The sequence below is a fragment of the Plasmodium sp. gorilla clade G2 genome (genome assembly GCF_900097015.1).
Source record: "Plasmodium sp. gorilla clade G2 genome assembly, chromosome: 11".
Taxonomy (NCBI): domain Eukaryota; phylum Apicomplexa; class Aconoidasida; order Haemosporida; family Plasmodiidae; genus Plasmodium; species Plasmodium adleri (nom. inval.).
The window spans coordinates 1,420,001-1,433,298 of NC_041703.1; the positions used below are offsets into that span (position 1 = coordinate 1,420,001).

The window sequence follows — 13,298 nt, forward strand, 5'->3', positions numbered from 1 at the left end:
TATATGAACATAAATATATGTAAATGTTTATATATATTAAGCATATGTTATATACAAAAATATATATAACCATAAACATTAAAAGAATATTTATGTGGTTGCATGTGTATATATAAAAATGTACAAATAAATATATATAAACAAATATTAACATACAACGTAATAACAAATAAATAAATATATATATATATATATATATATATATATAAATAAATATTAACATATGCATAATAACAAATAAATATATTTATATAAATAATATATATATATGTATATACATTCTTATCAAATAAATGAATCATATATACATGATATTATAAACATTAATATATAAATTCAAAATATATATATATGTATGTATAAATTTATATACCTAAATGTTTATTTATGTATTTTTTCCTTTTTTTTATGTTTTCTTTTTTAATAACATATAATTAGATATAAAAGAAATTATAGTTACATTCAATTAAAAGAAAAAAATAAATAATAATATTAATTCATTTTATTTAGTAATATATATAGTTTATCTGTTAGGATAAATAGATGAAAAAAATATAATAAATGAAAGATTTTGAATAAATATATGTATATTTGCTATATCGAATTATAATAAACTAAACAAAACATGCGTCCATATGTAATATAATATATTTTATTAAAGATGTATATTAATATCAAAATTAATAATATAGTTCATTATCTAATTAATGTTTTAAGAATATGGTAACTTAAAAAATTGACAATTTTAAAAATTATCTGATAAAAGAATAATCGAGCGATCGAATTATCGAAATAATGAACCAAAACCAAAAAAAAAATAAAAAAAAAAGAACAAAAAAAAAAAAAAAAAAAAAAAAAAAAAATTAAATATAAAATATAAAATATATAATAAAAAGAATTTATATAAAAAAAAGAAATTATATGCATCATAATGTGGTAGTAACCAAAATAAAAATTTTCTTTGGTTACGTTAATTTTATTATTTATAAATAATTATATTTTTTTTTTATTACATGCCCATTTCGTGTCTTTTTTTAGAAATATATCTTTTGTAATATTTGTTATTTATATATAATTTATTTAATGTTTTTATTATACAATACTTTTATTATAGTTGCATCTAATTCTGGAAGACATAAAATGAATATATTATAAAATTTATATAATCAACATTGATTATTTATTATTTGAGTGTATCCTTAAAATGTGAATAATCCTAATATTATATAACTTAAAAAAAGCACATAAGGCCTTTAAAATTTTTATATAAAATTTAAAATAATATCACATATACCTATCTTCTCTAGAAATATATAGATATACATAAGAACCCTTCTTATGTTTATATAATGTAATTTCTTGTTAAATAAGAAAAAGAAATACATGTTCATATATATATATATATATACAAGAAAAAAAAAGTATATATAAATAATTTAGGAATAAGTAATTTATTATGTTAGTTTATTCTGTAATTTTATATAGGTAACATATGTATATATATCCTTGCGTTAGTTACATATATATTAGAAATTATTTTGTTTAGTATAATACTAATTAATCAATATAAAATATTATAATAAGATATTATGATATAGTTATATTATATTTATATCAGTTTCTTATTTCACTGTGATTATCCCAATAAAATACAAATCATAACTTATACGTTGTAAAATATACTATCTTCCAACATATAACACTTTAGAATAAAAAAACAAACTAAACATAATTAAAAATTTATTTATTTATTCATAATTTTTATGTTATTATATATTGTAAAACATTAATATTCTTAACGAATTAATAGACACATCTAAGTTCATTTAAGAAGAGATATATATTTTTAGTTATTTTATAATTATTTATTATAATTTTTTTTTTTTTTTAATATATCTAATTGTATTTTATTTATAAAAATAACAACATTTAAGAATTTTAATTTATATATGAATTATTTCGCCTTCCATAGTTTCTCTTAGTTTATCTTATATTATATTATATTTTTTTTTTTTTAATTTCTTATTTATTATTTTTCTCTTTATATATATATATATTATATATTATTCCATTCCCAATTTAATATTACATTTATTTTAAAACATAAACGGAATAATAAACAAAAAAAAAAAGCTTAACATATTTTATATTTTACATATAACTACGATATAAATATAATGTATATCTAATAATATTAATTTTAAGAATATATATATTTATATAAATCCGAAAAAAAAAGAAAAAAAGAAAAAATGAACTATAATGTTTAAAAGATCAAGAAATAATACACTTCTATATGGATAATCTAATAATTATAATAGGAATACTAATAAGATTATCCTTAATAGTTTTAATAAAAACCTAAGGTGCATGAGCTCATTTATAAGTATAATACGGTTATTGGATCATTTAACTAAATAAAAAATAATATATTAAAAAATTAATACATAAAAAAATAATTATTATTATAAAATGATTTATATAAAAAAATATACACATATATATATATACAGATATATAAATTACTAATATATGAGAATATTTTAAGTGTATACCAATGAAAAAAAAAAATTAACCTTACTGATGATTTATATAAAAACATATCTAATAAATAAATAAGTATATATATATATATATATATATATATATGTATATAAAAGAAATAAAAATATGTTGATTTAGTATTAACAGAAATAAAATAAAAATAAAATAAAGTAATCAATGAATAAGAAAAGAAGCTATCAAGAAACATATCTCCTATTATGTATATATATATATATATATATATATATTACATATATATATACTTATTATATGTAATATAATATATAAACATATGAACTAGCTATTTTATATATTAGCTTATATATATTAGTTAATTTTTTTTTTTTTTTTTTTTTTTTTATAATAATTATTATTTTTTTTTATGTTTTTGGCTGTATTTCAATATATTCATTTTCCATTCTGCTGTTTATGTCACTAAATCTATCTTTAATGGAAAATATTCCAATGAAGGATATTATAAAAGAAGTATTCTATTGATATTATAATGTATATAAGCTTAATTAATATATGCTACAACAATATAAACAACATATTGAAACCTTTGTATTTTTTTTTTTTTTTTTTTTTTTTCATTGAAGGATATGTAGCGTGCGTTACTTTGACAAATGGCTATTTCTGCTATGAAATTTTTTATAGATTATATTATAATATTAATTTTTTATTTTTAAAACATATATACTTGAGATTTATATAAACTATATATAATATATTTTTATTTTTATTTGTAATGTATTCTTTAATTTAGTTCATTTTGTACCACGTTATTTTTTTTTTTTTTTTTTTTTTTTTTTTTTTTTTTTTATGTATCACTATATCATTTTTTACTTTTTGAATGGTTGTAAATAATTTAAAAGATTAGAAATATGTTACTATGAAAATAATATTTTATTTTTTTATAAATCCCTAAATATATACATATTCATTATTTTAATATTACATAGTAGTATTTATATACATGTGTTTCATATATAATTTTTTGATTCCTCTTACAAATGTTCTATTTATATAAGGATGCATTATATTTAAATTTTTTTTTTTTTTTTTTTTTTTTTAAATTGCTTTTAATTTTTTTATTCAAATAAAGAAAATAAAAAAAAAAATATCAAAAGAAAAAAAAAGGAAAGAATAAAATAGAAAAGATAAAAATATTAAAAAAAAAACAACGAAAAAAAAATTTTTAAAAAAACAACAAAAAAGTAAAATATAAAAAAAACATCAATATATAAGAAAACAACTAAAAGAAAAGAAAAAATAATTAAACAAAAAAATATATATATATAAATATAAATATATATGTATATAACACTAAGTAAAAATAAATAAATGAAATAAAGTGGAATAAGAATTTCATTAAAAAAAAGTATATATTTTTTTATTCATATGTTTATGTGTTATACATTTTTCTTATTATATTATATACACTTCTATAATTATTTTTTCTTACGTTTCATGAATTTACATTTTGACATTACATTTATTAGTATGTTATATTATAGGTGTTTCATTTATTTATTTATTTATTTATTTATTTATTTTTATGATAATATCTGAGATGAAATATTGTGATGAACACATATGGTGATAACGAAAGATTATACATACATATATATTTTTTATAAATATGGTACATATATGTTACTTTTATTATTGTATTATATATATATATATATATATATATATATATATAAACATATTCTTGTATGTTAATTTCATATTGTATAAGAAGAATATTTTGTTCATGTAGCCTCATTATTTAATGTTACATGTGTTTTTATAATAGTATTTCTCATTTCATATTAGTACATATATATTAATCAAAGTAGTTTTGCATAATCTCTATAAGTATATATGTAAAGATATAATATAATAATTCTTTTATACATACACAATTTATTATCTTTGTATTCATACTATTTTTCTACATATATAAATGTATGTATTACTTTTTTTTTTCTCTGTTTTTTTTATTCATCTTTTATTTTATTAATTTAGTATTCTATTCATGCTTGTTTTCCTTGTAATTTTTGTTTTATTACTAAGGACACATACATACTAGACAAGCTAATATTTCATCATTTGTTTTGATATATATATATATATATATACATATATTTGTTAATAGAAAACTTTTTATTTTTTTTTATACATATATTTTTTTAATACTCCCTATATAATATATGTGAATTATTCATATATCAGATTTTCTATTCATATAATATGCATGTGTTGTTGCATAAGGAGTATCTTATATCATCTTATTTAATATTTATATTATTTATATTATGATATTTTTTATTGCTTATTCTTTTTTAACTTTTTAATATTATTTGTTTTTTTTTATTATTATTTTTATTTATGGTATACTCAAGAATACAGTAGTTTGTAGATCTTAATTCATCTTTTATTTCTTTTATATATCTTCTGAGTTTTTATAATATATATAACATGCGCATTTATTTATACTTATACATTTTAATACATATAATATATATAGATATAGATTAATAGAAAAAACATATATAATTTAAAGAATATGCATTTTAAGATATTAGACGAGTATACATTGTGTTGATAAGGATTTATTTATTTTTATTTATTTATTTTTATATGTAATTTTGTTACCCTTTCATATTTGTATATCTCGGTCTTATTTTGATTTTATATATTTACATTAAAACGTAAGAGTGCATTGTTGTGAGACCCACGTTGTTATAGTTTTATTTAAATTATTGTTATATTAAATTATATTTTTAAATATATATATATATATATATATATATATATATATTTACAACGTTGTATAAGAATTGAACAAGAATTATATACAAAGCAAAGAAAAAGGGGAAATAAAACAAATCTAATAATAATTTAAGAATCTAATATTTTATATAGGAAAAAATATATATATTAGAAATAATTATTTAAAAGATAATAATAAAATAGCGACGTGATTATCTAATAATATAATAACTATATTAATATATAAAACAACGTAACTTTTGTTTAGATTGTATTTGTTATTTTATGTTTATTTATTATTATTTTATTTTATGTTATATATATATATATATATATATATATATTATTATTATATGTTGTTTTTTTTTTTTTTTTTTTTTTTTTTTTTTTTTTTTTTTTTTGCATATATAATATATAAATATTTCTATATAAATAAAGTAAAAAAGATATGTTGATTTTATTTTTATTAATAATAGATTATTGTATTTTTTTTATATTATTAATCTTACATATATATTAAGATTTGAATTATATAATATCTATCATATATGTATATATATATATATATATATATATATATAATGTATTATCTACATATATATTATATATACTATTGTTTTTTAACTAAATAAATATATATAATAACATTTTCATTTATATTTATGTTTAATATATATTAATAATAAACTTTACATATCTATGTATATTATATATATATATATATATAATAAAATACATATTTTATATATTATATAATTTTTTTTTAGAATTATTATATTTATTTTTTTTATTAAAATGAACACTATCATTTCAGAAACAAATGATAAAAGTAGTGATGACAATATGCATGATAATTATTTGTATTACCCTAATTTTAAAATGTACATAAGTGAAAATAATAATAATTATAATAATAACAATAATAATAATAATAATATCAATAATAATTTGAATGAAGAAAATTTTGAAGAGTCAAGAAAATATATACATAAAGAAATAACAAAAACACTTAAGGCTAATTCAGTTATGATAAATAAAATATCTTCTGATGGTCATGCAGAAAAAAATAATAAGGAATATATATATAATGAAAATAAAAATAATAGTAATAATAATAATATGGATAATAAAGAATTAAATAATAAGAAAAATATTATTAATAATAATAATAATAAAATGATAAAAGTTAATAAATATATGACATGCAATGATAAAATTATTAGTGGTATTGAAAATGATCTGAATAATAATATATATCGACATAATGAAAATGATAAGAAATACGATATGGTAAATAATAATAAAAATATAAATAATTATAGCATATTGAATAATAATAATATATTAAATAATAATAAAAATTTTAATAATAATAATATGATTAATAATAATAATAACATGATTAATTATAATAATAATAACATGATTAATTATAATAATAATAATATGATTAATTATAATAATAATAGCGTGTATAATAAATGTGATCAGGTTTATGAAAATATTAATGTAACAAATAATTCTTTCTTAAATGGAAGAACAGATGTTTTGCCTAAAGATTTTTTTTTAGAAGTTAATAGAAATAATAATTTAGTACACGATTATAAATTAAAACATAATATAGATAATTTTGTTTTTAGTAATGATGAAATGATATATAAAACGATAAAGGGTAATAACAAGTTGTATGATATATATAAGAATAATAATACGGATAGAAACATTAATAATAATAATATGAATATATATGAAAATGAAATTAATAATAATATAAATAACATGAAAAATATGAATATTAACTTATTTCGTATGAATGAATTAAACCATGCAACTTGTAGTAAAAGAAACCAATCTAATTTTATAAAGAAAAATAATAAAGAATCTAAAAAGGAAACCACAAATAATATTAAAAAGATTGACATACATAATAAAATTATTAATAATGATAATATTATTATTAATGATAATAATAATAATTATTATAATAATAATTATAATGATAACATTATTCGAAATATAACATTTAAACATGTTGATAATAAAAATGATGAAAATGAATGTATTGATTATAATTTATATAATGAGACTTTTATGGACATGAATATATCTTATAACAGCCTTATGAATGATAACATTAATGATGTTAGCATGCATAACAATAAAAATGAGGACTACAATATAATGAATAGTAATTATAATATATACATGTATAATAAGAACAAAAATCCCACGAAACCTTATTCAAAAAAATTGTTTACTGATAAGAATGAATATTCCAAAATTAATATAATGGAAAATGATTGTAATAAATATAAGAAGTATAATAATTTGAAGGATAACTTTTATATGAATACCAATTATAAAAATATATGTACAAATATGGATTATGTAAAAAATAAATCAGAATATTATATGAAACCTGATATGAAAGATAAACGTTATGCAAATAATAATATGTATGATGATTTTTTTACTATTGAAAATATGGAAAAATGTGATGAGAAAAAGGATTACTTAAAAAATCAAGAATATAACTACAATATGAATTGTAATAATAGATTAACAACAAATGAAACATACAATTCTGGTATATATAATAGTGGTAGTTATAATAATACATGTTTCCATAGTACAAATATTAATAACAATCCTTATGATAATGTAAATTTTAAGAAATCCAGTTATAATAATGGAATGTTTAGTAATGCTACATATAATAATTATACTTATAATAATGCAATTTTTTCGAACAATGTTTATAATAATAAAATGGCAACAAATAGTATCCCTAGTAGTAATATTCATAGTAATAATAATATTCATGTTAATAGAGGTTTTCATAGTAATAATAATTTTGACTTACATATTCCACATTCCCCTTTTGATGGTGCTGAAAATATTATTTCAAACACCAAAAAGAATATGAAAGATAATTCTTTTCAGGATGGAAAGCAAAAAAAAGTATTTAACCCTTTGTGTGAGAATAACAATTCGGCGTTTAATAATTTAAACAAAGAGTATATACGTGGAAATAATATGAACACCTCCTCCATCAATGGAATTGTGAATAACAAAAAAGGTAAAGAAAAGAAAATTATTTTTCATGATATGGAAATTAAAAAAAGAGAAAACAACATGATAAATGAAAACTTAATAGATAATCCTTCTGAACCTAATACAGGATTGTTGAGCAGTTTCGACTTTATGTCTTATCAGCCTTATAATAAAAATAATGATAAGGAACCTAATAATAACAAAAATAAAATGAATATTAAAGGAAATTATAAAATGAATCATCATATTGATGTTGATGATGAAGATGATGAAACATTGAATAAAAGAAAGAAGAGTCATAACATTGTAAATAACAATCATGTTATAATAAATAAGAAGGAATGTGGAAACTCAAATGATTTTTTACCCAGGGACAACCACACATACAATAAGAATTTCATGGATAGTTATGATAATAAACATTTTGATATCAATAATAATAATGATGATGAACATAATAATTATGATGAAAATGATAATTATGATGAAAATGATAATTATGATGAACATAATAACTATGATGGAAATTATAATTATGATGAACATAATAATTATGATGACCATAATAACTATGATGGAAATAATAACTATGATGGAAATAATAACTATGATGGAAATAATAACTATGATGATATGCATTATTATCATACAAATTCCAATATAACAAATACCCCAAGTAATAACTTTTTACTTGGAGATTCAATGAATGTAGACAATAAAATTGATAAGAATAATGAATTACATAATGAGCAAGAAGAAATAGAAAACGGAGATGAAAATATACATGAAAATAAAGAATATGTAATAAAACTTTTTTTTGGAAATTTAGCTCCTATAACTACAGAAAAAGATATGCACAATTTGTTTAGTAATTTTGGTAGATGTGATTCATTAATTATATTAAAAGATAGAAGAAGTAAATCACGAGGATCTGGTTTTGTTACTTTTTATAACAGAGAGGAAGCAGTAAATGCCATAAAATGTTTAAATAATAAAATAATTTTATCAGGTGCTCATAAACCATTGGAAGTTCGTTTCCCCGAAAATAAAGAAGAAAAGAAAATAAGAACCAAATTATTAAATGCGGCAAAATGGAAGGGTAAAAAAATTGCACCTAGTGGATGTCTACCAATAAGTACTGAGGATATATTAAACCAATCATCCTTAACAATGAATAGTACAAATAATATGTCTATTTTAAATGCGAATGATTCGTATAATATGTTTTCAGAAAATGAAAATACTGTTGTATATGATAATAAAGATATGAATCATTATGATAATACAAATATAAATCATTTAAATTGGTCAGAACAATTTTCGGAGTTATGTAAAACGACTAGTGAAACAACAACTGAAACCTTAAATAATGATTATTTTAATAAAATGGAAGAGCTTAAAATGGCTACATATAATCGTCTATATGGAAACGGACCTCATAAAAATTACACTGATAATATGAATATTAATTTAATGTTACAAGGAAATTTGGGTGAATTTCTACCAAAATTTTTAATAGACAATAATATTAGTAGTGCAAATAATGCTTCTTCGTTTGGAAAGAGCAAAGATATTAATAATGTTATTCAGAATGATGATAATATGGATGATAATATAAATGATAATAATAATGATAATATAAATGATAATAATAATAATAATAATAATAATGATAATAAAAATAATAATAATAATGATAATTATTATGATAATACCATTTTGGATATGAAAAATGGGGCCGTAAATAATTATTTAAACAATAAGGAAAAAATAATAGATAATACAGTTGTGAATAATATGAATAATTATAAAGAAAAATTAGAAAGGATCAATGAAAGATATTATGAAGATGAGTTAAGTTTCTTAAACTTTCCAACAAGTGTAACACGTCATGATAAAAACCATCAAAGAGATAAAAGAAAAAACTGTTTTGAAGCATATATAGACAATAACAATTATTTTATTGATAGTAATCTAAAGGAAGTTATAGAAAATAATTTATATTCAAATATAGATAAAGAGCAAATTCATAAAGGCCTAGAAGTAAACAAATCATCAAGCATAAATCATATAGTAAAAGAAGAAGTTGGTAGTATGATTCATGATAAGGATATTTATATAAAAAAGAAGAAGAATGAAAATATAACTAATGGATATAATAATATGAATGTACATCATTTAGGTTTTAATTTATTTGATTTAATAAAAACTAATGATGATGTATTATTGAAAAATGAATATATAAATAGTAATTCGCTTAACCATGATATGGACAATATACTATTAGCTAATAATAAAAAGGATAATCATAATAATAATAATATTAATAAAAATAACAATGATAGTAATAGTAATAATAATAATAATATGAATTGTAATAAATCGATAGATGATATGATACCTTATGAAAGTTTGAAAAAAATAAATGATTTATATAATTTTAAGTATAATAATTTTTATGAAGAATCAGTCAAACTTCTAGGAACTAATCTCACTGAAGATATAAGCTTAAATAACCCTGATGTAAATTTTAATAAATATGATGAATATTTAAATTTATATAAACAAAATGAAGGAAATAAAAAAACAGAGGAACAGGAAGACCACACAAAAAGAAAAGATGAACAAAATAATGATTTACTATCCTTATTACCTCAAGATTTTAATAAAGAAAAATTTTATTTAAATCTTAAAAATATGGAAAGAAATAATGATAGTTTAAGTGATGAAATGTTAAAAAATTTAATCAACCTATATACAAAAAATAAATCATCTATATTTACTTCCCATATGTTTAGTTATCTAAATAATGTTCTTTGTGAAATAAATAATGCTTTGGAAATATTCAACAAATTTAATGCAAATAGTTCCATCCAAAATAATAGTGATAATAGTACCAAAGAATAGAAAATAAAAAAAAAAAAAAAAAAATTATATGAGTATATAAATGTGTTCATAATAATTATTATTTTTTTTTTTAATATTTTTATAATTTCAAAAAATTTTTTACTTTTATATTTGTCTTACATATTAATACTAATCATAAATAATTATTGAATATAAAAAATAATACATTTACACAAAAATGAATAAATAAATAAATAAATATACATATATATATATATATATATGAATAATATTTTGAATTTTTTCTTTTGTCCAAATTTATATATATGTTACATGCTATTTTTTATTATAAAAAAATTTTTAAATATACAACTTGTCTTTTTAAAAATAAATTATTAAAAATATGTTCACAAAAAAAAATTAATACAATATATATATATATATATATATATATTTTATCATTTTAAAAATTTATAAGTTAGAAAAACAATACGTAAAAAAATATTAAAAAAATGTCAATATTTTAAAATTATATGTAATATATGATAAGAAAAAGGTGAAAAAAAAAGCACATTTATAAATAAGTTCATATATTTTTGACATCACAAAGATACATAATAGCTGAATGGAATATAGTAAATATATAAGAAAGCTTATCAATTTTTTCTGATGTACTTAAATTGTCTATATACATATGTAAATGTAATGAATGACTAATTATATTTTGAATTTCACCGAAAGAAATTGCTGCCACAAGAATGGAAATAAGTGTATCACTATTAATATCATAAATAGCAATATTTTGTTCTTTTAAATTATTATTTTCAGCTGATACAACTTCACATATTATTTTACTTATATTATCTAATATGTGTATTTTATTAATTGGATCATGATACTTTTCAATCTGTATATATTTCGAAAGGGTGAATAAATATATAAAATAAATATAAAAAATATATGTAGATATTATTATATGAAATTTTTTATATTGTATATGTATAAATATATATAATATGTATAAATATATTTAATATGTATAAATATATATAATATATATAAACATATTTAATATGTATAAATATATTTAATATGTATATACTATTACTTGATTTTATTATTTTATTTTCTTTAACTAACCTTTTTAATATGAAAAGAAATTATTTTTATGTGAAAGAAACTAATATTTTCCAGCTGAACCTTTTTTAAAAAAGCACTTATGTCTTTTCTAAGATAAGCCATTTTTTGTTGTATTTTATATTCAATATTTTCATAATTTTTAAGTAGATTTTTCCATATATGTTTATAAAGAGATGAATACGTAAATTTAATCAAAGAAAGTTTAATATCTTTACCATTTAGTTTTTGATTAGTATTATTTTGATATGTTAATGTATCATCTACAATGTTTAGAATTTTTTTCCCAATAAAATTTTCATATCCTTTTACTATAATATATGTGTGTTTAAATTCATTAAGTTGAGAATAAAAAAATTCTTTACATTTAATATTTGTATTAAAAAATATATTTAAATCATTTTTATAATTATTACTATCATTATAAAAATGATTATCCTTTTCTTTATTTTCTCCTATATCATAATAAGAAAAGAAATTATTTTCTTCATTATCTTGAACCGTTAAGGGTTCATTAATAAAAATCACTTTGAAAAATTTATAATTAGCATTTGTTTCAATTTTTATAATTTCACATATTTTATTTTCTTCAAATCCATAACTTGTATAAATATTTTTTGAATCAATTTCTATACATTCGTCTAGTAAATTTATATAAATATCTTTTGAAGGTCCTTTATAAAATATATGCCTTTTTATAAATTCTAAATTGATGTTCACATTTAATAACGTTTGAGATTCTGGTAATAATATTATATGTGTTTTATTGGGCAGGTTTTTGTATAAGCCTTGATACTTATTCAAAAATATGTTAATAACTGGATGATTATTCATTATATATTTTTATAATCCTATACTTCTTGTCCTTCAAAATTAAAATGGATGAGTAACTAAAAAACATTAATACATATATATAAATAAAAATATATATATATAATTACATTATATTAACAATA

General features: G+C 17.1%; 2 protein-coding genes and 2 non-coding genes across 4 annotated transcripts in view; 3 read left to right on the forward strand and 1 right to left on the reverse strand.

Moving 5' to 3' along the window:
- The window catches only part of PADL01_1137100, a 3,127-nt gene extending 1,014 nt beyond the window's left edge, over positions 1–2,113 (forward strand). Inside the window, exon 1 of the non-coding RNA XR_003699363.1 lies at positions 1–2,113. This exon is cut by the window's left edge and continues 1,014 nt beyond it. This is a non-coding gene — a non-coding RNA (uncharacterized ncRNA).
- Positions 2,114–4,261: 2,148 nt separating this feature from the next.
- PADL01_1137200 lies at positions 4,262–5,419 on the forward strand. Its single transcript, XR_003699364.1, has one exon. It is a non-coding gene; the product is annotated as an uncharacterized ncRNA (non-coding RNA).
- A 680-nt stretch (positions 5,420–6,099) lies between these two features.
- PADL01_1137300 (RNA-binding protein, putative) lies at positions 6,100–11,265 on the forward strand (the record flags this gene model as incomplete). The annotated part of the gene is made up of 1 exon (XM_028682848.1): positions 6,100–11,265. The coding sequence occupies one exon, from the start codon at positions 6,100–6,102 to the stop codon at positions 11,263–11,265; it is 5,166 nt and encodes a 1,721-aa protein (XP_028539085.1).
- A 526-nt stretch (positions 11,266–11,791) lies between these two features.
- On the reverse strand, positions 11,792–13,176 carry PADL01_1137400 (conserved Plasmodium protein, unknown function; the record flags this gene model as incomplete). Its single annotated transcript, XM_028682849.1, has 2 exons — positions 11,792–12,112; positions 12,346–13,176. 2 exons carry the CDS (start codon positions 13,174–13,176, stop codon positions 11,792–11,794), a joined length of 1,152 nt encoding a protein of 383 aa, XP_028539086.1.
- Between the last annotated feature and the right edge of the window lie 122 nt (positions 13,177–13,298).